The following is a 26,124-nucleotide window of genomic DNA, read 5'->3' on the forward strand; positions in this document are numbered from 1 at the left end:
CAAAACAAATTGTGACATAATATGCCAACAAAACTTCACGGAAAGTCAGAGAGACTTGAAAACCTGACAGCACCATAACAAATGAATAAATGCATGAATGAACCTCCATACATTCCTTTTAGACAGTCTCAACTGACTATAATCAAAAGCCCTGCAGTTGAATTAGACTCTGAAGGTGCAAACCACAGTGCAAGAACAGATATGGGGACTGATGTCTGTTGATCAGTGTGTTGCACAATACGACTTATTTTACTCCTCACTGGAATCTGGTCTCACACTAAATAAAATCAACTAAAAACATTCTGATTAAGCACAAGAGACGATAGACCCAGAGCTTCAAAATAAAATATGTCATTGTGGGAAAACTGCAACAAATTGTAGATCATTCACAATATCTTTTAACGATGAATGCTTATGTTTTTAGGGGATACCCTACACCAGTGTTGGCTTTAAAGTTTGCACAAATACTTTAAAAAGGGAGGCAACATAGAGAAGAACACGTTTTCATGTCAGGTTACAGTAAATAATGCTATTGCTTCATACAATTGAAAAATACAATAGCACTTTATAAGAGTTATATCACCCAGTTACTTATAAGTATCATAGATACATACTCATGTTTACAAAAATATTGATTGTAAAGCTACATTTATTCTCATAATCATGGTGTCAAAAATCCCTTACAGCAATTCTTTAATATTTTAATATTGTATGGGTTTCCTTTCTGCTCTACCACATTTCAGGCCCCACCCAGACAACCTTCTTCTGCTCCTCCCAGATGATGGTGCGTAGGTTGGTCAGCAGGGAGGCCTGGTCACACCAAGAGTCCGGCGCCACGCTGTGAAACAGGCAGGGCAGCTTGTCCAGCAGCGGCTCCTCGCTCCTCGAGCACGCCAACAGCCGGTCCTCCGACTGGCTGTGGCGCTGCAGCTTTGACCTGTGAGTGTAGGAGGAAGGAACCAAATCCATAAAGATCAGATAAAGATGATTTCCTGTCTGTTTTATGTTGTTGGCATTTGTTGGTGTTTGGGTCGTGGATTTCTTGTTCATAATGGAGACAATGTGTAGTCAAATGTAGACAATGTGACATCATTTGCGCATATTTCTTGACAGTTATAGTTACAGTCTCTGAAAACATCAACCTTGAAAACAAGGTTGTGACGTCATTCCCTCAGAATGAGAGCCAACAGGTTTCGCTGGCCACATAGTGTGAGCTGTCAACTATGGAAAATCCTAATTAAAGAGGTAGACGTACCAGTTCTTCCAGTGACAGAACACGCAACATTTGTTTTTTCTTCAGTAGAAAACAGAAAGCTGGTCAAAGAAGTGTACGCCCGTTTGTTCTGGGAGTTAAACATCATCAGGTAAACGTAGGATTGAAATAAATGACAATATAGCTCCTGGAAGACCCTCGTGAGTGAGGTCATCCAGTTTCACCCAAGAAAACAGTTTTGTGCTTATCATGATCATCTGAATGTGATATAAGGGCAACGAGTTGAGCTCTGTCAGCTTTTGTATAAAGAACAAGAAGGATGGTTTACTTCAGTTTCCGCGCACTACGTGCAGACTGGCCAATGAAGATGATGATAGGGAAGATCTCGGCCCGGTGCAGCCGACGCACACAGTCCAGCCCCAACGGCAGCACACAGTGAATCCCCTGTAGGATGAGGAGAGCAATGCATGTTCAACTCTTGTGTCTCCCTTTAAAACTAGTTTTTCTGATGTCCTTAAAAGTTAAAAGAAGATTAATATACATGAATAATATAATTTCACTGAAAAAAACATGGTCCTTGTCATAACTAACAAATATTCATTGAGATTCTGAATTTGAACCCTCTCGATGCCAGTTTGTTTCTATGAAACAGCTGATTTTTATGGGAAGTTATTTTCCAATTATTATACTAAATGTAAAGGAGGTTTTTATCCCAGTCTGGGCTACGTCCATGATTAGCAGGAAGATTGATTTGATGAATTTCATCCATAGATAAATAAAAGTGGACATTGTCACAGTGACATTATCAAATGATATGTGGACTAGCGTTTTGAATAACGTTGTAATAAATTAAATCTTCATGGGAGCATTATCTACTGCGTGAACTCTATTTTTTCCATCTTTTGCATGCTTTTCTGTTCAGCACCTAGTATTTATCGTCTGGATGACGTGCATTCCTGTGAATACTTTTCTACAGTCTTCAAGCCTTGAGTTTGAAATGTTTGCCCGCTGGCATCTTTTTTATGTTGCAACAGTGTGACTCAAGAAGGTGGAGAGCCAAATGTTACAATTAACCTTCAGGGACCTAAATGTACTAAATGAACAACATGCTGTATTGCAGAAGATGGTTGTGCCTCATGAGTGTGTTTCTGCTGACTTATGAAAGTCATGAATTAGAGTCTAAACCAAATTGGTGAAACAACCATACACATTGTGCTTAAAATTACTTTAAAGTAAACTCCCCGTCATTCCCATTCTTCACTTTTTTGCGTTACCAACCTCAAATATAACTATCCAAATACAAGATCACTTTGTGTTGAGTGTCCTGACCTTCTTCATGACTTTCTCGACGCTCTGCAGGGTGTAGCAGCAGCTTCTCTCCTGCTCACACTCCTCCAGGATCTCAGATCTCTGCTGCCGGGCTGCATGCTCGCTGCAGCTCAGCACCTCTGTAGAGCAGATGAGGAGGAGGAAGGGGGAGGAGGGTCAGAGAGGCAAGGCATGAAGTGATGATATCTGTCATATGATAAGATCATGAAAGAATTATATTGTATATGTATATTTTCAAATGTTACATGACACTTTCCATGAAGACATGGCATATTTACCCTTAGTAGTGCCAATTTATTATATATTTACATTTCACCTAATCATTGCAGGGGATACTAGGGAACACTTACTTCTGTGTTCGCAGTAACAGACAAACATGCAATCTGTCAAGTCAATCAGATCTATCTGTCAGCAAAGGAAAGTGCTTCCCTGCTCTGAAGCTAAAATCTTCATTGAAAAATGCTCCAGTTGTTGTACGCAGGTTGCGCCATACAACAACGCTGCATCTCTTACCAGGCTCACAGAGCTGGAAACCTTGCCAGTCGGCTATCTTCTTGTTCAGGATGTTTCCCAGGATGGTGGGCAGCAGCAGGACCGGCCTGCAGACGGGTGGGAAGTGTGGAGTGACCAGGCTGTAGGGCATGAGGGTCAGACAACTTTTGGGTGCAGATGTATCACCTATATACAAAAGAAGAGAAAGAAAAAGTTTAAATGTTTTCATTAAACAATATTTGAAAAAGTTGTTCAGCAAACAGCAGATTCGAGAAGCAGTAAAGCAAGATGTTGCACTTGTGTGTCTTTGCTGCTGCTGCAAACTATTTTACCTGATTCTGCACTCTTGGTATTTTCATTCTCCACACTGACCCACAGTGGGTTCCTGCCCTGGCGCCTTGTGCCAACAATCCTCACTGTCTTCTGCTTATTCGGGACCACACGCCAAACCTGTTGAGTGAGACGAATATTCCCAAAAGTAAGCACACTGGGAAATTTTGGATTGAAACACTGGGTGGCAGTATTTGAGATCATTTGTACCTTTTGGGACTTCTTTGTTTGAAAGCTCATGTCTTCAATTGCTCTTATCAGAAGTCGCTGTGCCCTGTGCCATCAGAAAATCATTCAAATGTATCGTTGAAAGCAGTGTGAGTGGGAAGTAGTCTGATGATTTTGACTGTCTCCCTCGGAATAACTGTCAAGCAGCTGATCTGATACCGCAGCCCTCACGCCTATATTCCACATGAGCGTACCGACCTGTAATAGTTGGGTACGCTTCCACCCTGGAGGTCCAGTAGCTGACAGGGGTGAACTTTGCTGGCGTGCCATGAGTCCTCAGTGCCGGCGGGTCGCGTGTTGGTGACATGAAGGATGTCGTTGCAGGACACAGGCAGGGTCCAGTTGGGGCCAGCAGGGAGAGACAGGTTGACACGGACGTAGAAGGAGTCTCCAGATGATGTCTCACTGCTCTGCAGCTGCTGCAGCAGCGCCTCATAGTCTGGACAGGCAGAGGAAGACACTTTAACGAAAGCTGCTGTGTATTTGTATGCATTATTTACTTATTATGTAATCCATAAAGTCTTCACTTGCTGTCCAGCATGACTTAGCTTGAAGTGATTTTAGCCCCACTGCCCAATTCAGGTTTAACAATTTACCATGCTGTGACCTTCTAATGTTCATGTATTGGTTTAATCCAAGCAACACCAAAAAAAAAATAGTAGTAATTTTTTACAGTCTGGGATATGTCAATGATTAGCAACAATATTAAGTTTCATGCTTTGCATCGAACACTGCAGTGCTCCATAATAGAGCAGCAACAACCTGAGTGGAAACCAAGGAAGAAGGAAGGATCTTTATGTCATTGTGACACTCCTCTAATTTTGCGAGTATCGGTATAATAGTCCAGATTTACAGAGGCATATACAATTTGGCACCAATGTGAGTTCGGTGACTTAATGACACATCCTTCCTTTCTAGGTTCCTTGCTGGAAACCAGAAAAATAGCATGGATTAAATCCTCAGGGCAAACAAGATAAAAGGTCTCAATCTGGTGGAAAATACAATCATTTTAAAGCCAGGGATCTAGATTGAAAGCCTGCTATAACGGAATTCATTAATATGGTTATGATTATGCAAAAACAAAGACACCCTCATAAACAGTTGGTTGATCAACAATATATCCGGTTGCTATTTCAACAAGTGACAGCTATATGTGTAGCCTCATGTGACAGCTGGACATCTCCTTCCTGAAGGCCTCGTAACAACTGAAGCCATAAACTTTTATTTCCAGCTGATCCCAAGATACAGACACTGATTTGTTATAGAACAGTCTTGCATGTTAATGTGCTTTTGCATGTGTATATGTGTCTGATTAAATATTAAAAGTGATCTCTTGATGAAAAAGTACTATTTTGGCTTCAAGAATCAAGATTCATGAACCTGCTGTGGGACATACCATCTTGCCTGGGCCGTAGGGAGAGGTGACAGAGGCCTGTGACCTGGCCAAGAGCCCACATAGCTTCTTCCAATGTCGAATCTTCAAGCACCATTCTCAGAGCCTTCTGGTTCTGCTCGTACTGCACCTGCAGACCAACAATATTGTGAGAAACGCCTTCACAGGAGGCAGAATGATTAGAATTAGTGTTCAGAAACACATTTGACCCACCTCTACAATCTGTGCCCCGGGGCTGATGCCGACAGTATGGGCAGCGGTCCCTTCTGTCACCCGGTGCACAAACACTCCGGTCTTATTGCCTCCCACCACTGCCAGCTGTCCGAGTAATGCCTCCCCCTGGAGGGAGATGCTGAAGACACGGCCGTTGACACGAATTGCTTTCTGACGAGAGCGCATCAGGAATGGAGGCACTGAGGTTCTTGACATGCTGCGGAGAGAGACATGAAGAGCAGAGGAAAGAAGAGAATGCACATTTTTAATTAAAAATGTAAAAATGTTGCTTCTCACTGAGAACTATCTCACACTACACAGCTCAATCAGTTTGGTCTGCATATTCAGCTCATCTAACTTTTCTCTTTTCAAATATTGTTACATCATAAATGAGGAAAATTATAATGATGTTCTCATATTTTAAGAGTGATGTGGAATTTACACAACAAGTATAAAGCAGAACTCGTGGTTATTTCCTTGGTGGCTGGCGGAAACGGTTACTGTTTTTACAGAAATAAGCCACTGAGATAAGCCACGCCCCCTTTCAGGCCAGATATGCTTTAGGGTGAGGATACATCGTGATCAACACAAGTAACGCTGACTGCATTCACTTCACTGACGCAGTCCATGTTTCTAAACAAGTGTGCAGGAATATAGATTAGAAAACATGTGAAAGGTAATTCCATGCTATGTATGAACGAGATTAGCTTTTACAGCAAATCTCAAATTATAATTGACTGTTACATTTAAGTTTGTTAATGGATGTTGTGTTTGATAAACCAGTGCTGATTAATGATTACCTCTGTTAAATCGTCTACTACCTTAACGGTATGCATGCAATTACTACAATTTACAAAATATGAATTATATACAGGCAGACTGAATCATGTGTCATATTTATAGTTGTATTGTCTCACCTATCAATGCTGGAATCTTTTGAAGGGGAAAGCCCGGGCTTGTGCTCGTCTTCACCCTCCACTAAACAAAAGAGAGGCTGTTTCATGATTTGGCATCAGGGGTGTGAGTTAATGGGTCACCTTACCGCCCTGGCAAAGCTTCAACATTGAACAGTAGCTAATGAAAGTACAGCCAAACTACAGAAAACCTCCAACCCCTCCACCCAAACAAACAGGCACTTTGTATATACACTTTTCTATACACACCACAGGGGAGAAACACAAAGTCGTCCAACAAATATTCTGTCTCCACTGCTTCCAAGCTGCGAGAGAAAAAAAAAGGACAAAAAATACATGAACACCACTATCAGATTTCTCTGTCTGTTACTTTCTTTCACATACAAACACCCAGAGTCTGTGTTGATGGGTCGGTAGTAATAATTAAGAATAATTAAAGCCTCATGATGACAAAACTAAATCTTTTGGCATGTACTTTGAACACAAAGCTCCCATGAGCAGAAATACAATAATTAAGGAATGTGAGTCTGCACGAAAACGATAAAGTTCTCCCTGTGCTCCCAACACCCTCTGCCTGCAGCTTTGGTTTTCTGTAATTCTTGATTACATATCTTTCTTGATTTCATGAAGTCCTAGTTAAGCCTCTTATTGCTGTTAATAGATAATCCACAGGAAGCTGAAAGCCTTCTCGTTAACAGAAAGGAATGCAGAGGTCAATAACACCTTGAAGTCATCCTTCCTGGGAGGAGTTCTGCCAACTAGCGACGTGAAAAGCGTGAACACAACACACAGAAACATCGACTGTGGATGAACAGGTGAACACACACCTGCGGTCTTCATACAGAGCTTTCTTCCTTCTGCGGAGAGACTCTGGACTGGGGGGCTCCACGTTTCGGGATCGGATACTACTCGCATCTTCACACTGTGAACACGCAGATTGAGACACATGGAATATCTACAGACAAATAGGAATTATTCATTATAAAAATATTTACAATACTCAAAATATGTTTTAATTAAGTAAAATAAATCAATGTTCTGCGTGTCAAAAGCAGATACAAAATCTACGCTTGATATGGTTTAAGAAATGTTAATACAACGGCAACAATATATAAAACAACATTATTTTTTCCCAAAAAATTCAGATTTTCTTTTTTTCTATTTTGCGAAAATATGTCTAACTTGTTATTATATTACCGATTAATATTGCTTTTAATTATTAGACAGGCCTTTTCCATATTTTTTTTTGTTTTTCAACAAATCTCACAAATAGACCAAATACAAATGTGTACTTTCAATAGTTTTGAACCACTAAACCTGCCACACTCCACTAGTGCCTACGCCAAAAGATAATCTTTAGTAAAGGTGTCAGAATATAGAGTTGGAAAAAGACTAATTATATTTGGTAAAACCTCTGGGCTTTGTAGCAATTGATACTCAAACAGGAGTAAATAGTGTACTTGTTGAGGAGCTATTCATCATAAATTACAGTTCACATGAACATCGAGAAACATGTAACACAGTCCAACAGTGTGGGAACAATTGAGCTCTCTGGCACAGAGGACTACGACTTAATATATGCAAAATGTGCACTATTGCCCCCCATTTTCTCTAATACAAGCACATGTACAAGAACCTTAACTAAATAGTTAATATATATCTATATATATATATATATAGATATATCTATATATATATATATATATATATATATATATATATATATATATATATATATATATGTACACACACACACACACACACACACACACACACACACACACACACACACACACACACACACACACACACACCTCTGAATTGAAGGAACTGTGCATTGACATGGGATTGACTGCATCCATGCGGCAAAGTCTTCGTCTATTGGGGACTTTGGGTGGGGTTAGTGACGATTCTTCAAAGCTGGAACTCGGGCTCTCCCAGTCCACCTCCGACTCCTTTGATAAAAACACAAAATAGCATTATTATTTCTGTATGTGTTGTGTTCATGCGTCTGTTGATATGTGCTTGTGTGACTCACCCCATCACAACTCTGCCGTTGTTCTCTGGAGCTGCGTTTGGCCTGCACGCTGAAGACACGCTCCTGGAGCTCAACCAGCTGGCACCTCAGGGTATCCTTCTCAGCCAAGATGCGGGCGATCATGGTCTGGGCCTCGTCTCTGGACAGGTACGCCTAGAAGCGTGAAAGTCATTCGTATTTACGTTACATACACAAAAAGAACTGTGCACAGTCAAGCCTTGTTTCTCATGCATGCAGATACACACAATGAGGCCGAATTCATGCCTCATGTAGAAGTCACAACGCCATGTTAATCACAATGGCTTCACTCGACACGCGGCACCTGTAACTCAAAACGTGGGTGTGCACATTTCTCCTGAAGAAGAATGGACGTATGTGCCAGCTTCTCTGCCACAGAGGCGCGTGATATGCATGATGTTGTCAATGTGGCGTCTGTGGCTGGTCTGTTTCCATCGTTTCACACATTCTTGTTAGGAATAAAACTCAGGAACATAGAAACCATGAAGCAGCAACCATGAACGCCTCTCACTGTCTTGTGTTGTTGGTTACCCACAAGCGATCAAGTAGGTGCTAAAACATTCAAGACAAAAAGTACTTGTCTGCAGGGCACAAAGGAGGTTTATACACTAGTATGCTCAAAATAATATGATTGTGTGTGAGAGAAGAACAGGCATTTCTTGAATAGAGGCCCGAATCATATCGGATTACCTCCTGTCCAACAAACAGCAGAAAAAAACAAAACTACATACAGTAGAAAATAAAAAATAAAATACAATGTTATAAAGGAGAAGCGAGTGGTGAGGTGCAGATTGCAACCAACTAAACACCCCGCCAATCAATTCTCCCTTTCTCAAGAGCTTTAAGAACTAAGATGGCCTTAAGGTGAGGTAAAAACGCAAAATGACCTTGGGAGAGCCAATGTTTTGTTTTATTGGTCCGGGCTGATGTAGAAACATGGTGGTGCAACGTGGCAGACAGTGTCAAGAGGACAAGCTCCCAATTTAGACATAAACAGCTCATTCTAAAGGTAAGGAAAACACAAAGACTCTTAGTTTCAGGTGATTATATACTAATGAAAATATGGTTGTATAATATAGTTGTAGCTATATAACATATTGCATTTAATTTCAGCTGATGCGGCCCCCTAAATCCTACAAACCTGTGCTTTAATGTGACAGAACATGAAATTACAAGGCGATCATTTGGTCAAAAAGTGGTAAAAACAAATGTGTCTGAGTGTCAACACATGGATGCAACAGAAGCTTGAATACAAATGTAAATGCAAATGGTCGACTGATCACAAAACTCTGATTCCATTCAGGAAAAAACAAATACAAGTTATCATTCTCCGAAAAAGTACCAGATTCATTGCAAATATACATAACCTATTGGTAAAATCTGAATTGTCGTATGGTTTAAAAATGGTAGTCACATTGTAAACTCAATCAATCAGAAGAAAGGTTGCAAACCAAACATCAAGTGTCAAGTGCATATCTATAAAAAGCCTCTAACCTTATGAGAACACCATCATTTTCACCGTCTCATTTAGGTGAAGAAACAAGTTGTTGTTGGTTACTGCACAGCTCCAGTGGAGCAGATGGCAGCTGTGTGGCCACCTGACAGTTGTCAGGGTGTGGGTGGATTGTTAATTTCATTCCTCTCAGAGGAAAAGCCTCAACGATGTTCAGAAGACAAGTACAGAACCTGCTTTAAGTTGAATCATTGCAGCATTGTATCATTTAATGATAGTAAGGCTACATATTTCAGTAAAGAAGAGCTTAATCAATGTCTCAGAAGAGACATAAATACCTACACACCTGCACACAGAGGCAATAAGAGAACTGATTGCATTTTTGACTCTCTACAACAACACTGCTGACCCCTGACTGCCTGACATGTCAACAGGACAAACAAAACACATGATGTAATGGAAAATCAGCTACAAACAAGCCATACAAATATAACTTGACATAGAAAATGCTGCTTGGAAAAACTGAATTAATGTTTTACTGAAGACAGGAAGGTTTGAGGGGCTAGACGGCTCCTTACTTGGTCTCTCTCTGCCTGCAGCTCTTTCGTCTGGTTCTGGATCACAGTGCTCTTCTGCTGGTGCATCTTACAGTCCAGGGTCAGCTGCTGCACCTGGAGGCTCAGGCACTCCATTTGATCCAGCAGCTGAACACAAAATTACACAAATGTTTTAGAGATATATAACAGATGCACACAGAAACATCTGTGTTGTCTGAAATAGATGAGGGCGCCATCTATTGTTACCATTTCATAATGTATCTTATCATATTGTCCTGTAGAACTATTTCCTTTTTCAAAAAAATACAATGCACAGAGAGTATTCAATTGTCTAAAGGCTGCGTCATTTGCAGCAGTGGGTTAAACACAATGTCACATTTCATCCTACAAATGTTCCCTGAATTTGCACGGCATTTCCGTGATGACGCAGAAAACACACACACACACACACATACCGCTTGCTTCTCTCTCAGCAGCTGTTCATTCTCTTCTCTGTAACACCTGAGCTGCTCCGCGAGCTCCACCTGGCTGTCTATGGCCTCGGCCAGGTCCTGGACCAGGATGTCCTGACGAGCCTGGCGGAAACACAACAGTGACAGCAAATTAGGTTCAAACTGGCTACTGACTCTTTCACTGTCTATGTGTGGTTTTTGGTTGAAGCTGTGACTATGAGCAAATACACAGAATGATTAATGGATTATTCTCACTGGGTCCAGTTTTTCCGCCTTCACCAGCTGGCAGCGCAGACTCCTGACTTCTTCTTGCAGCTGCGGCGTCTCAGCAGGATAGGCACACCTGAGCGAGCGCCGCTTTTGGAACTCATTCTCCGTTTGTGCTTTCTGCAGCTCAGTCTGCAGCTGATAGATCTGCCACAACACAAGAACAGCAGTGTCGATCGGGCCGCAACTATGATTATTTAATCTACCTTTTAGCTTTCTGCAATTGTCAATTGAAAAATAGAGTTTTGTCAGTAAAACATTAAAACTAATTGTGACCAGAAACCAAAAAGTTGTATTCACTCACCAACTGTTCCACAATCCCTAGAGGTATCTAACTTATCTCTGCTTGATAAAGTACTTTTAATTGAGATAATTGGTTATCAAAAATGGGGGAGGGAAGGGGTACCTGACATTGAAATCTGATCGGCCACACTAGGTGCCATATCCTAAACTGTGATTGAATATCTGCCCAGTCAGAGATAGGATCTTAGTTCAAACCAGCTGAGTTAACCATGTCTGACTTGTTTCTAGGTGCAAAAGCTCCAGAACAGTGTCTAGCCTGTCAAAACACAAGTGTGTTAAATATAGTCAATTAATAGTTTTATGTCCCTTTCTCAGGCAAAACAAACAATAGCTAACATAAGCTTCTAAATTTACATCAAGCTACGATGCTCCCATTTCAACTCTTTAAGCCTGACGTTCCCTTGAGAGCAAAGCTTTGTGTTTCAGGAAAGAGACACTCATTCTATGTATTTCTGAGTTTTTGAGTGAGAAGGGTCACCGACCTGCAAGTTGAGGTCATGGAGACGCATGTTCACAGCGGATTTCTCCTCGATGGCTGCTGTGTAGCGCATATACAAGTCACACTTCTCATCCTTCAGCTTGGTGACGTCATGTTGCAAAGAACACACGTGTCTCTGCATGCGTTCATTTTCAGACTGAAGACAATTGGACTTATCCGCCATCTCCATTATCTCCCTAATCTCCAACTCCAGGGAAGCACAGCGCGCACTCTTTCTGCTAGCTTCGCAACGCGCCTCCTGGAGCTCCTTCTGCATCCCTGTTACCGCTCTGACCAGATACTCTGTCAGCTCTGAGTACTTTATGAGGCCTGCGATGAAAGCAATGAAATTTACACATAAAGCAAGTGACACAAACAGTTAATTCTTCACTTAAACTACCTCATTAAAGCCACTGACCACTGAATCTTGAAGGCTCAGTGCTGGGTTTGCATCCAGTGACTTGGGTATACAGGGTGGGGTAGTGGATCATCAGGCTCTCCAGCAAGGCCACAGCACCATTCCTCGCCTGGGTCCTCAGCAGATCTAGCATGTAGCCTGTAAATGGAAGATGGTCATGTAATGTTGTCATCCAAAGAAAGAAAGAGACTTTATCCTCCGCAACACCGTGGAAATCCAAGACGCGACGTCAAGTCAGAAATCTCACTGGTTCTCATGCTGCGGTTGGTGAGGTTGTGGCAGGAGAGGATCTCGTCCTCGTCCATCTCGGTGAGCACTCGGGCCTGCCTCAGGTACGGGATCAAGATGCCTGGCCGCACACCCAAGGAGATCCGGTGGCGGTTGTCGTTTATCAGTTCCCACAAATCCTCCTCTGCCATATCTCCAAGTTTTGGACTCTCGGGAAAACACTCCCCTGCCATCCTGAGGGTGTTACGCACGTTGGAAAGAGAGGTGGATGTACGACGAGAGCAAATGGAGCGAACACACAGCCTTTGCTGCGAAGACACTTGTCACTGACTCATCCCTGGAAGTACACAGAATAGCAGTCTGACTGGAAACGCATTCGAGAACTATAAAAGGGCCAGGCTTTCCACGCCCAATTGTTATGTCAAAATAAGTGGGTGTGGGTGTGTATGTGTATGTATGTGTGGAGGAAAACCTGTCAGACAAGACCTCTGTGATGCAGCGCAACAAGGGACTGACTCGACACAAACACAATCGTTGAAACACAGGCTCTCACACACTAAAACGTTAGTTAACGTAGCTGTATTCCATTCATACTCTTGTTGGCTTTCTCAGGTTTGTTTGCTTTCACCAGCTAATTCAATATCTAATCACATCATAACCCTATGCCTCATTTTATCAATGAGCAAAGCCAGATTTGTTTGTTTAATGCAGTCAAGCCACAGCCTGTGGCAAAAATGAACAAAGCCTCTCGTCAACACAGAAACATTAGATGACATGGGAGTTTGCCTTAATAATTTCTAATCACAGTAAAGTAAACACACATACCTCACCGCTGCAGGAACACTGAGCTACGAAGAGCAAAGTCCTCTGTTGAAGAAGGCTGGGGGCGTAGCTGGAATGGGTTCTCAGCGCAAGGTCAAAAGGTTTCTCATAGCTAACTTACAGCCAACTGTTTACTGTAAAGGGTTTATGCAAACAAAGAAAGGTGTGAAGGCAACCTACAGTAAATTATACAAGGTTACTGACACACAGGATGTGTGTTAGACAATGTAAGTAATCTAATTGATACAGTAAATATGGACATTTAAATAAATTGCTTAAAAGAATATGATTTAACTAAATGAGAGGAATAGCTTTTAAATGTGTTTGTTTGAACTTGAACTGTCCATTGACACAATAAATCGCTCAGTCATAGAGCTAATTTGGTATTTCCAAGTCATGATGTGGTTTAAGATCAAAGGAAGTTATTAAAAGCGGTTAAGCTGCACGTGCCAGTAAAGTGTAATAGTGAAAAGTGTGAATGATGAATGATGAATAAATAATGTGTAAGCTCATTGAAACTGTATGTGTAAATGTATAAAACCTACAAACAGCATGACTCTCTGCTGCTCAGCCAGATTGTTATCAACGACAAAGAGTATTAATAGAATATGATCCTCTCGTCCATGATACTGTAGCAGGAAGGGAGAAAGGAAAGAATAGTCCTTTTCCCGGGAGCAGGTGGTTTGTAAAGAATCTTGTTCAGCATGAGGTTGGCCTTGCTCAGATGTAACTGTGGGCCTCCGTGCCTTCCTTTGGCCATCAATAGAAGTTCTCACTGATGCAACTCTTCAGGCTTCTCCTTTTTTTTTCTCAAAAACACCTACAGACACTGAACTGAACTGGATTGGATTGGCATTACCTGCTCTCACACTGAACTGCATGTGTCTGAAAAATATATTAAAATACAACAATCCATGCAAGTTGAAGTACTTTTCTTTTCTTTTACCCTATAAAACTTTTCAGAAAACTGAAACAGCTATAATGGGGGGACCCTAAAAAAGGCTCTAAATCGGGTGAAAAATTAGAGAATCGTCAATAAAATATTAAAAATAGAAAATAATGGAACTATGAACTTGTTAGTATACGTTCCTGGGACATGTGAGTCTTGTCCTGTGAAGAAAAAGTCTCCATTCAATGTTATAACCCCTCCGAATTTTCGCTCAAAAATCACTCAAACCCGTGCTTGTTGAAAAAAAAAACGGGCCCACCTTCAATACCCAAAACCCAACTTCAGTGAGCATCATGAAGCTATTTGTGTTTTTATTTCTTGGGTCCTTCTGAAGTAATGTTGATAATGTTTTGCTTTTCGCATGCATGCCGCTGCAATGAACACTGAGAGCAACTGCTCCACAACTCAGGTGATGAAATATCCAAGATCCAGAAAATCCCCTTTGGGTGAATGAAGGGTCATTTCTGTAACAAACATCCTGACGCAAACCATCATATTACCAAAACCTAACCAAGTATTTCTGTTTGAACTCACAGCGTGTTTAAAGCTGTGACCGTGCATCTGTATGTGACAAATTGGGAATGGCAATGAATGACGGGATTTTAAAAAAAGCTTCAAATACAACAAGAACATTGTATATGTTTGTCTCTCCATGAGATCGTGGTAGCTGTTAACCTGCCAGTGTAATACATGATTTCCTGCTGCTTCACTGTTCTGAAAAATAAAGTAGATCTCCTGCTCTCAACAAACATCCCCTGTCATATTCCACTGCGTGAGAAAGGGATAGTTGTGTAGGAGCTCAGATTTAGGTCAAATAAGTGATAGGAGCGTGAGAAAGAGTTTGAGTAAGCAGACAATGAGTTATTTGTATTTGCTGCTTGTTTGGCCGTACTTCAAGGTCTGTGCTCCGGCGATGCCAGTTCTCGTGACTGTAGGGAGCCTCAGGTGCTGTGGAAATTCCTACCAGACACAATAAAAGATGGCGCTCACAGAGAACATGCTATCTGAGGAACCGGTTCCACTGCATTGCACGGATAAGGCTTAGTAGCAACCCGTTGCCTTCACATTTGTAAGCATTGAATTCACTTGACAGTTCCTTTCGACTAAAGCAGCTGATTGGCAAATGACCATTGTAAGAGTGACACATAATGTTACATTTCAATGATTGACAATGCAGACATGAAGTGAAATGAGCAAACCGATCTATTGTGAACAGATTTAAGTGCTATTGTCAACCAGGACAGGCGTGGTCCGTTTTATTTCAACAGCAGAGTATGAAGATACTCCACCCATGTACAAGTGCTGTGTTTTACGATAAATTACCACACAGATGAATAACACTAATTAAATCATATTACAGATTCCACAATTAATTGCGACCTCATTCATAATATTGCCCTACCTGGTTAAGTTAAGCTTCCTGTTTGCACAAAGCAAAATATACGCACCTACATTTTGCCAAAGTGGCACGCCCATGAGGTGTCAGCTCTAGCTGTTATATACCAACAATAAATTAAAGCTTTGCAAATGTGACCACAAATATCTTATGACACTAGCATGTCAGTGTAAGAGGCAAAAAAGAAGAAATTCAGAATACCTCAAAATCTCCTTGCTAAGCATGTTCTGAAATTGACTGCAAATGGTGAGTTACTCGAACAACAACTATAAACACACAAGCCGTGGCGTCTAAAATGACACAGAAGCTGCTTCTGAGACAGCGAGAAATATGATAAAGCCTTGACATGGTGGAGACAGGCTGCACCCAGTTCATTATGTATAGAAGTTCATGCTGTTGCTTATACAAGAGCACGATTACATCTTTTCAATGGGTGTCACTTCCCAACTGTCAGGTGAGACAATGTACAGGTGGCGTTGGCCTTGATTAGCAAAACGCTTCACAGTGCAAAAATAACAACTAATAAACTTAAGAGAAAGAGAAAGCGCAACATAATTCCTTTTTTTGGAGTTTGTAAAATCTTGCTGGAGCTGTCAAACGACCATCCTCATTATATTTTAATGTTAACCAGTGGATTGCTCCCTCCAGGTGGGGGCAGAGTGCCTTCCTCCCCAAGCAAAGGAGTTCAAGTATCTCGGGGTCTTGTTCACAAGTGAGATTGAGGTGGAGTGGGAGATTGACAGGCGGATCGGTGCGGCTGCAGCAGTGAAACATGCGCTGGTCCGTCTTGGTGAAGAGGGAGCTGAGCCGGAAGGCGAAGCTCTCCATTACTGGTCGGTCTACGTTCCAACCCTCACCTATGCTCACGAACTCTTGGTCGTGACCGAAAGAACGAGGTCGGGGATACAAGCGGCCGAAATGAGTTTCCTCCATAGTGTTGCTGGGCTCCGCCTTAGAGATAGGATAAGGAGCTCGGACATCAGGAGGGAGCTTGGAGTGGAGCCGCTGTTCCTTCGTGTCGGAAGGAGTCAGCTGAGGTGGTTCAGGCATCTAATCCGGATGCCTCCTGGACGCCTCCCATTAGAGGTTTTCCAAGCACGTCCAACTGGCAGGAGGTCCGGGGACATGCTGGGGAGATTATATCTCTCAGCTGGCCGGGGAACGCCTCCAGATCCACGATAATGAGTTGGTAAATGTTGCAGGTGAGAGGGAAGCTCGGGTTAAACTGCTGCCCCCGCGACTCGACCCTGGGTTAAGTGGATGAATGGATGAATCATGAATGTAATATTTCCTTCTTGCATTTTTGGACATTGGTGTATATCACCATCAGCACTATTCAAAATCAAGTGTTTTTAGCATGCATAATAATCCTTAGGGTAATTAAGACGGGGGACTGCAAGACCTGCTTAGAATTTGTGTGGTATTGAATTTTGATGCAACACATGGTACTTTTATTGATCATAACAAATTGTATTAAGTATGTTTGTATTTTATGTCATGAGGAATCTGTTATACAACAGTGCATTTTCCATAATTGTTTTCAATGTTTATGCACAGTAGGATCTTTATCTGGAATTAAGAAGAAAGTAGAAGAGAAGAAAATAAGTAATTATGTGATGGAGATCACACATCTCCACTGTAGAAAAAGGAGCCGTCTCAGTAGGCGTTAGTGTTTATGCAAATGCAGGCTACAAACTTTCAGGATTTATAGGAAGTGAAACCTCACAGACTTCAAGACTGTTTCAAATCGCAAAATGAGGCAATGGTTAGGGAACAACGGCATCTGAAATATGATCACGTTGACGTGGCACAATATTTAAATAACTTAAATGTGTTGCTGTTTGACCCTTTTTCAGTACCTGAACAGATAAAAGGTGGATGAGTTAAAAACATTATAATACTGAATGATTAAGAAATACAAAAATTGGTTGCTTGATTGTTAGGACAATGTCACTAGAAACAACCGTTATACTAACCTTTCATCAATCAAATATATTTAGTCCCACAATTTAAACTGGATTGAGGAAAACACTTTAATTAATTTCGTAATTGGTATAACTAAATAAAAGTCTTTATTTTTATAACATTGTTTCACACTCAATTATTATTGGATTGCATTCAAAGCATAGAAGAGTGCAAACAGTAAAATAAAATAAGCTCCCATGCTTCTCCGCTTACCACATATCTAATCTTCCTCTCTTCTCTTTTACTCCCTTCACATCCTCTGCACTTCTTTCTCTGTGGTCATTGTCATGTCCATGTCCTCCCCTCATTGTCAGGCATTCCCCTGACATGAGGATTCAGTGTGTGCTTCCAGCACTAGCGACAGCCTGTGCAGTGCCCTCTGGTGCTGGGGGAACTCCTCACACACGCGGTGCAAGATGGTGCCGGCAGCGTGCACGCGCTCCATCTGGCTCTGCACAGCGCCGCCGATCGATTCACTGGTGGACAAAGCTTTGTAGCTGCCCTCACACACACTCTTCAGCTTCTTGCTGCGGCTCTGTAGAGCAACCAGGTGGGCTAAGTTCTAGAGGTGGGGGGGAGGGTACAAATTAGTGTGGATTTATTTGTTATGTTTAACCTTGTTAGAACAATTACAACACTGAACACAGAAGGTGGAAAACCCAGGAGTAGTTATTTTAGGTATTCTTGGTGTGTGGGAGTGGTATGTTAGTGGAAACTGTGATGTTCAAACCGGTAGTTTCCCAGCCGTGTCTGCAGGGCCCAAACATAGGCTTCAATGAACATTCTCATTACTCATTCATTAGAACTATTCAACAGTAACTGTCAGAGGAGTGACATTTTTGTTCAATTCTGAATTGAGACTTGTACCAGCAACTGTTTATTACTTAGCTAAACTTACTTGGCAAGCAAGTGTAATGTACACATATTATTAAATATATAAAATGTCAAAGCCCATTTACATGGTAGCATGTATTCCTGTGTACAGTATCCGGCTCTTACCCTGTCCTTTGTGTCATGGAGATTTCCAAAGTCGGGATCGAGGACGTAACTGGTGCCACAGAGTTCTATCAGATGTTGCTTCTGCTGCGCGAGCATGTTGCTCAGACTGTCCTGGCTCTTCTTTAGCTCCATGATCACCTGCTCACACTCTGCCACATGCTAAAGACGTACATACTGCGCATGAGATAATTGTGCTACGTGCTTCAGGCATACTGTATATGCAGATATGGAACAATCCACGTTCCCTACCTTGTGCGTGTCCTGGATCTTGCGTTGCAGGCCCTGTGTGATACGGTGTAGCTCACCCTTCGTGGTTCGTCTGTTGGAGCTGTGGACGATGGTCTCCCTGCGCAGGACAATGGTCTCCCTTCGGTCCACAGTTGCTTCACTCTCCCTTAACAGTCGCTCCTGCTGCTTCATCAGCTGGTTGAGTCTGACCTGCACAATTGAGTCCACAGGTATAAACAAGCTGTAAAAAATATTAATCGAAGCATACAAATCATTACCAAGGCTAAGAGACCTTTTTTCATTTTAACTTTTAAGTTACTGAAGAGGCCAACCATTATTTTTTTGCTAACTCTAAATTGCTCTAATTCTACAGACAGCGTTACATAATAAAAAATAAAAAAAACGTGCTGTACATTAAGATGGAATACTAACATTGCAACCAAATTCTTATAACATCCCTGGAGTCAATGAGCAATCAATTGGCCCAGTCCGAACAGGAGTTAGGTTCTGAACAGCCTCACCTATAGCATAGAGACGTTTTCTTTCGGTAAAGACACTCCACTATGTCAATAAGCCAGTCTCGAGATTTTACTGCCCTATTGTACGTTCAATACGTGGATGTACACAAACAAAGGCAAACAGCAGATGACAACTCAATATTTCTGTTTACTTTGAATAATCAAATTGTATGCAATGTGTTTACCTCCATTCGGTGTATCTCAGTCTTCATCAACTGAACGTCTCTATGGCCCACCTCCGAGGATAAAGCTGAACGAGTTTCTTTTATAAGCTGGGTCTTCTTTTCCCAGAGCATAATCTGCCGCCTGACACACACACACACACACACACACACACACACACACACACACACACACACACACGCACACACACACACACACATGCACACACACACGCACACACACGCACACACACGCACACACACACAAACAAGCCCACAACAAAGGACTCATGTAAAAAACAGTACCCAATTTGTGTGTTTGGATTTTTTAAGCGCAGTTGTATAATGTACTTATCCATACTCTGTATTACCTACAATAAATGTCTGTCAGCATGTCCTGAGTTTGGGAAAGCAGGGAGGAGTACCAGCAGGAAAGCTAAGCAAAGCAATGTACTGCTGTGGTGGCATACATAATAAAGTGTATGCTACTTTTAAACATGTTTTACTGCTTTCCTTGAGAGGGAAAACCCTTTTCAATGGTACACTGAAGCCATCATATCTATCTATGTTCTCCTCAGAGCCACAGGACTCCATTGACATAAACACTTATTTTACGTTGCAAAACACAGGAGCTGCTGTTCTACCGCCACCTCAATCAGTTAGTTTGTTTGTGTTATTGTGTGACTTTGGTGAATCTGAACAAGCACTTTAAAACACCAAACTGAAATAGATTGTTTAGGAGTGCCTCTCTTTACATTGTCTAAAATACGTTTCGCTGCTGCCCTTGTCCACATCAGCACATTTCTTTCTTTCTTGCTCCTGTGCCAGTATATTTGTCTACTGGCACAGGAGCCAGTAGACAAACTACCAACTACTGTATGTATACACTGACTATACACTGACTATAAATAAGTACCTCGAACAACCCTCCTTCAAAAAAATCCAAACTATGTCTTTAATGTAGAGTGGAAGAATTACAAAACCACATTAATGTAAAATGTCATTAACTGTGTGTTTTCCTTTCAATACATATTAAGTTTTAATTATTGGGAAAAAATGGTCTAAATATTTATAAAAATGCTCAAATACCCTCGAGGAATTTATAAGCAGTAATAAAAAAATAGCTGCTAACCATAACAATACACTATAAGCGGGGAATACAATTCATGAAGCTGTTTGCCATATAGACATAAAAATATAAACTCATTTTAACCAAACACAAAATAAATACGTGACTGACTCGGCTTCCACCAGACTGTTGAGGATTCTCTCTTTTTCCTCCTGGGTGTTCTCGTGTTTCATATGCATCTCGATAGCCTGTCGCTCTGCCTCCTAAACACATGATATCATGGTTAATTTGGATTTACGAATTCAAATTAAAAAAAAAAGACAAATCAAACAATCAATGCCGTACCTTAAGTCTGTGGAGAAACTCTGTCTCTATCATTAAATGGTTCTGCTCTAACGCCTGGCTGAGCTCTCCGTTCTTGCTCAGCAGGGTATTGAGCTTCAGCAGGTCTCCTCTCAGTATCTTCACATTCTTGTCCAACTCCATCTCCTCACGGTGCTCGACTTCAATCTGACCTGGTGGGGTTTGGAGTTGGTTTAATAGCAGCTCACGTACTAGTGCACGGGAAAGTTACACACACTGTGGATTGTTTCACTATAAAAAAAGGTTTAGTAAAAGATGTCAGTCTGATGTTATATACAGAAAACTTCAGAAATAGTTACATTATTTCTTGACAACTGACTTTGACTGACTGATATGTAACTGTGCACCTATTTGTTCATGTATGTGCTTCATTCTAAATATATTACATACTCTCCAAGCATAGTTTCTTCTGCTGCATGCCAGTGTACTTTATCTGCAGCTTGAGCATGTCCCTGCTGTTGGTCTCTATCTCCTGGGTGAGTTCGACTAGTGTGCCCTGCCGTTTCATCCAGAGCTGCTGGTCACTCTTGATATTCGCTGCCAGCTCCTGGATCTGAGTCATTAATGTCTCCATCTGGATTTGCATAGGACTCAGGTCCTCACGCTAGAAATAGAGACAAATCACAAAGGCAGCATGGATTTTTGTATCTGATTGTTGAGAACTTATATTACACATAAACAACAGAGAACCAGGCATTATTGCTTCCTACAAAACCTCTCACCCCGGTTCTGGCTGTTATTTCATAGATCTTTCCGTTATAGTTGGCGATGGTAGCGTGTTTCTGGCTGATGAGTGTACCAAAGGAAGAAATCTTAGTCTGGTGGGATGTCATCAACTTGTTGTACTTTGCGATCTCCTCATCGATGGCCTCCTGGTCGTGTGTCATGCTGTCCAGATGTTGGCTGACCTCGATGCTCTCCAGTTCCAACGTTACTTCATCATTCTCCAACTGCCACAACCGAGAGAGCTAAAAGAAGAAGAGCAGATGAAAGATGTAATGTGTTTATATATCTTTAGCCTTAGCATATTTAATATTATTATTATCAAATATAATATTATTAACGCATTGTCTATCCTCAGCAAATTATACTTTTTTTGCATCATTCTTTATCATTCACTCTAGTTCCTTAACTGTATAGTGCATTAATCACTGGATTCGTTCTTCAACAAAGACATGCTCCATTTTAAAAATATACTGTACATATTAAATGTACATGACAGCATTAATGAAAACATGATCGCGTATGTGTATATGAAAAAATCTATGAAAAGGTACTTTGATAAAAAAGATCTTTGCTGCACCTTTGGACTGAATGATGCTCAACTTTCCTACATGGCTTTCCATGGCCTGAAACAATCAGGGATCTGATATGATGTGCCATTTTAACTGCGTTGAAAGGCAACATGCATCACAACATTTTCTAAAATACTTTTTTTTCGCATAATCAGATTATATACTGTATTTATGATATGATGTATATGAGAACGTTGGCTGGCATTCTTATGAAAGCGTCCATATCTGAGTTGAAATCGTTAACCGCCTGCCAATTTTGTTCATGAGAAAATAACCTTATCACATTCAGTGAATCTCATCCTTACCTTCTGCTTCTTGAGTGTGGCTATCCTGCTGGTGAGCCGTTTGGAGTACTTGGCAGCTTTGTTGTGGGTGAGCTCCTGCTGGATGTGGGTCATGATCTTCTCCTCTGTCTCCAGACGCAAAGCACTCCCTTTCTCCAACTGCTTCCTCTGATCATTCACTTCAACATGGTGGTTGCTGATGTCCTAGATGCAGGAAAATAAATGGCGAGCTGAATCGAAAGGTAAATAGAAGGTAGGAGGACATTGGGACTAAACACGTCTCTGAAAGAAATACGGTGAAGAGCAGTCAAACAGAAGACTTAGTCCTCTCGCGATACCTTAGACAGGCTGGCGAGGGTGCGCTCCGTCTCCTTCAGGCTGCGGAGGCAGCTGCTGTAGTGGGCCTGCAGGGCCTCTTGCTGGGCCTGCTTTTGACTGATCAGCTTTTTGGATGTAGCAACCTCCATCTGGGACCAGTTCAGCTGCATAGTGAGTGTCTCATTTCGCTCCTGCTCTTCAGTGATGGATCTTTTGAAACCTTCAATCTCACTGTTCAGCAAAATCACCTGGTGCTCAACAGTGCTGATGGAAACAAAGGCAGCAGAAAAGAATGAATAGATGCATGCTTTCATTTTAATGCTATCCGTTTTAATCTCAGGTTAGTACTGCATGTCCTACAAATATGGAGCTTGATGCAGGAAGAGATTTTTTCGTTGAGCACACCAGCGTAAGAGCAGATTTGGATGGTTGAGAGACAGTGGTGCATCTGGAGTTGACTTTTGTTATTTTTTCTTTTCACCCAAAATTAAGAGAAAACACAACGGAAATGTAAGAGAATGTTTGCCGCATGAGGACTTATTTTCTAGACACATCTGCATATGTTTTTGATTTTGCCTGAAAAGCAGAGGCTTAGTTGCAGACTGACACCCTCCCCAAGATTCTGTTCATGAAGCATGTCATCTGCAGGGAGTTGTTACTTACGTGTATGTTTTGGAATACATTCAGACATTTGAAGTGTATCAGTAGCCTTTTCATATTGAGCTTTTCTTTGCCCTCATTCTCACCGCATGGCCTCTTGCATGGCGCCGAAGGCCTCATCTCGTCTCTTCATGCCTATGAGGCTGCTGCTCCACTGCTGCAGCAGCTGTTTACGTGTCATCATCAGAGACTCCATTTCCATCTCAGCCTGCACACAAACACAAACTCGAGTTGTGACTAATATTGTACTTATATACTTTAACAACACTTACAATATGAGAATATGCATCACACATTATCTAATTCAACAAATGTAAAATATCTTCTTTTGAAGGGAATTAATGTATGGAGACACTCATATCTGATATCTTACAGCCAGAAGAAAGAAGTTGTTTTGCTCAGGAAATGGGTGCGAAAGATGTTTTTGGTGGGTTGTAGAGCCCTCCTGTCCTAAGCTGTGCACATCCCATGCCTGTTTGTCATGTTTGACTCCTTTGCACTTTACTTTGTATTGCTTCTTTGTAAAAGTTTACAAGAACCTGGGAATTGTGCCTTCTTAAGTAAGTTTCCTAAAGAAACACAGACGTATAGGAGCTTTTTGTGTGATGACCATGTCAGGTTTTTTGTGATGCTGAGTCCCAGGAACTTAAAGCTGTTAACTTGCTCCATCCCAGCTCCATTGATGTAGACAGGGGTCTGTGTCTTTGCCACCTCTTTTCTAACGTGAGCACGAGGTTGTTCTCTGAGCACCACTCTGCAAATTTGTTGATTTTCTCTTTATATGAATTATTTTTGTTCATAACCCGGATGATGATGGTAGTGTCATCTGCAAACTTCCCAACAGAGCTATTCGTGTTTGGGGGAGCAGTCGTGGGTGAACAGGAGGGAGCTGAGCAAACAACCCTGGGGGGCACCGGTGTACAACACTAGAGTGGAGGCGCTTCGGCTGCCAATCGGAACTGCCTGGGGTCTGTTTGCGAGGAATTACAATAACCAGTTGGAGAGTGAGGTATTCAAGTCCAATCAGTTTCATGGTAGAGATTGTGTTGGAGGCTGAGCTGAAATCAACAAACAGCATTCTGACGTAGGTGTTATTTACCAGACGAGTGCAGAGCAGTGGAGACGGCATCCTCTGTGGATCTGTTGCCTCTGTATGCAAACTGGTGAGGGTCCAGGCCAGTTAGGATGATGTTTTTGATGTGTTGGAGAACCAACTTCTCAAAGCACTTCATCATAATGGGGGCGATCGTCATTTAGACCAGTCACTGCAAACTTTTTAGGTGCAGTGATCTCAGGTTTGTTTGATTAAAATCACCAGCTAAAATAAAAATATCATCCGGTTGTTTTGTCACGTGTCTGCTAATGACCTCATACAACTTCTGTAACACTTACTGTTATCTATTTATTCAGTGGACATCCACATGGAGGGATAAAAATGATTTGTTTTGACCTTTATTTACACCAGCTTTTCAAACTTGGACTGTGCTGTGATTGTAATGTATAGGGGGTTATGGGTTATCCTGTGGGTTAGAGGCGAGGAGGGGGTTTGATTAGAGAGCATTAACATTCCTATATTTTATGAGGTAGTTTAGTGCCAAACAGTAAACTGTATCTCAGAATTGGCCTTACAAGATTAGAACTGAATGAAGCATGTCAACAATAGATGGCTTTTAGAGTCATTTTCAACCAATAAATGCCATTTTTTTATAAATCAACTTTAACATCAGCATTGCTGTGTTTCATCACAGTACAGTCATATCATTTGGTGTATATCTTATGACATAATATGATTACCTCAGAGTGAGCGTCTCTGGCTGCTTGTGTCTCCTCTGTTTGAGCACTGGTCTGGGCCTCATACATAGCTGTCTGCTGTGTCAGCCTCTCCAAGTCCTTCGTTAGACACTCGACATAGAAATCCTGATGACACAAGAGTATTTTCAATCAAAAAGAGCTACTTCATCAATGATACTGCTTAATACAGTCAATGGATTGAAAGAAATGCAGGAGCCTGCCCACCTGCTTCAATTTCTGATTTTCAGCCTGGTTTTTCTCAACTCCCGCTTTGTATTTGGCATTCTTCATGACTTTGACATTTGAGCGCAGATCTTCACTGACTCCTTGTGTGAAAGTGAGATGCAGCATCAGGTTGTCCATCTCTGCTTGTAACTGGGACACTGGGGAGAAGATACACAGGAGGTCAACAATAATACAATATAAACCTAGACTGAGACTGATGCTGTCTTGCTGTTGCTGAAACAATAATGTATCTCAAATGAACCAAACTAGGCTGCTTTCAATACCAACTGTACAGCTCTAAAACTTAAAAAAAAAAAAAAAGTATTTTTTAAGGATTTGTTATATATCTTGATGTTTTCTATTGTACATTTTACAATTTTTGGACAAAGTCCTCGTATGTGCAAATCTACTTGGTAATAAAACTGAACATTTTACTGTACAATAACAAAGGATGAAGCTTTGATTAAAATAGCATCAGGTTTAACTGACAAATCCTTTCCAAAAAAATGTAAAGATTTAGACCTAATTTGATTCAAGATAATTAATAGTTATATATACATTGAATATATTCAAGCTTTGTATTGCAATTCAAACGGAGTAAAAGTATAATAATGATAGATAAAATATGTTTCAATACATGGTTTCTCCAAAGACATGCAATTTCTACAGTTGTATCACTTTTCAGAGATTGAGTTACCATCATAAGCAAAGAAAGTTAAGTTACAATAGATTCCAAATCTATGCTTTTGGGTGTCTA

General features: G+C 41.3%; 2 protein-coding genes across 6 annotated transcripts in view; both read right to left on the bottom strand.

Annotated features, from left to right (window-relative positions):
- Nucleotides 1-486: 486 nt before the first annotated feature.
- Nucleotides 487-12,557, bottom strand: card14 (caspase recruitment domain family, member 14). The gene is made up of 20 exons (XM_068589292.1): nucleotides 12,344-12,557; nucleotides 12,097-12,234; nucleotides 11,683-12,008; nucleotides 10,886-11,044; nucleotides 10,634-10,753; nucleotides 10,200-10,325; nucleotides 8,151-8,303; nucleotides 7,927-8,067; nucleotides 6,940-7,034; nucleotides 6,362-6,417; nucleotides 6,116-6,176; nucleotides 5,199-5,415; nucleotides 4,989-5,115; nucleotides 3,791-4,031; nucleotides 3,575-3,638; nucleotides 3,367-3,484; nucleotides 3,056-3,220; nucleotides 2,543-2,661; nucleotides 1,542-1,657; nucleotides 487-937 (listed from the first exon to the last, which is right to left on the bottom strand). The coding sequence occupies exons 1-20, from the start codon at nucleotides 12,555-12,557 to the stop codon at nucleotides 730-732; spliced, it is 2,964 nt and encodes a 987-aa protein (XP_068445393.1). The 3' UTR covers nucleotides 487-729.
- Nucleotides 12,558-17,560: 5,003 nt separating this feature from the next.
- Nucleotides 17,561-26,124, bottom strand: part of ccdc40 (coiled-coil domain 40 molecular ruler complex subunit) — a 313,416-nt gene continuing 304,852 nt past the window's right edge. For 4 of the 5 annotated variants that reach the window (XM_068588507.1, XM_068588506.1, XM_068588508.1 and 1 more), the window contains 13 exons: nucleotides 25,368-25,525; nucleotides 25,146-25,268; nucleotides 23,438-23,559; nucleotides 22,712-22,955; nucleotides 22,395-22,577; nucleotides 21,517-21,762; nucleotides 21,185-21,398; nucleotides 20,777-20,946; nucleotides 20,603-20,694; nucleotides 19,387-19,507; nucleotides 18,705-18,893; nucleotides 18,456-18,614; nucleotides 17,561-18,018 (listed from right to left, as the gene is read on the bottom strand). In XM_068588507.1, the coding sequence (XP_068444608.1) occupies nucleotides 17,767-18,018; nucleotides 18,456-18,614; nucleotides 18,705-18,893; nucleotides 19,387-19,507; nucleotides 20,603-20,694; nucleotides 20,777-20,946; nucleotides 21,185-21,398; nucleotides 21,517-21,762; nucleotides 22,395-22,577; nucleotides 22,712-22,955; nucleotides 23,438-23,559; nucleotides 25,146-25,268; nucleotides 25,368-25,525 (2,273 nt within the window). In that variant the 3' untranslated portion in view covers nucleotides 17,561-17,766. Of the gene's footprint in view, nucleotides 18,019-18,455; nucleotides 18,615-18,704; nucleotides 18,894-19,204; nucleotides 19,280-19,386; nucleotides 19,508-20,602; nucleotides 20,695-20,776; nucleotides 20,947-21,184; nucleotides 21,399-21,516; nucleotides 21,763-22,394; nucleotides 22,578-22,711; nucleotides 22,956-23,437; nucleotides 23,560-25,145; nucleotides 25,269-25,367; nucleotides 25,526-26,124 lie in introns of those variants that run through there. The other variant, XM_068588510.1, reaches the window with a different exon arrangement.

The sequence above is a fragment of the Clinocottus analis genome, unplaced genomic scaffold, assembly GCF_023055335.1.
Source record: "Clinocottus analis isolate CAN_PGR_092001 unplaced genomic scaffold, fCliAna1.0.p SCAF_22, whole genome shotgun sequence".
Classification (NCBI taxonomy): Eukaryota; Metazoa; Chordata; class Actinopteri; order Perciformes; family Cottidae; genus Clinocottus; species Clinocottus analis.

Excerpts from the sequence above, each read along its gene's own strand:
- card14 (XM_068589292.1), bottom strand. The coding sequence starts at position 12,557 with ATGGCAGGGGAGTGTTTTCCCGAGAGTCCAAAACTTGGAGATATGGCA. Across the intron at positions 5,116-5,198 it reads CCGGGGCACAGATTGTAGAG|GTGCAGTACGAGCAGAACCA; the intron begins GTGGGTCAAATG and ends GTTGGTCTGCAG. Across the intron at positions 3,221-3,366 it reads TACCAAGAGTGCAGAATCAG|GTGATACATCTGCACCCAAA; the intron begins GTAAAATAGTTT and ends TTTTGTATATAG.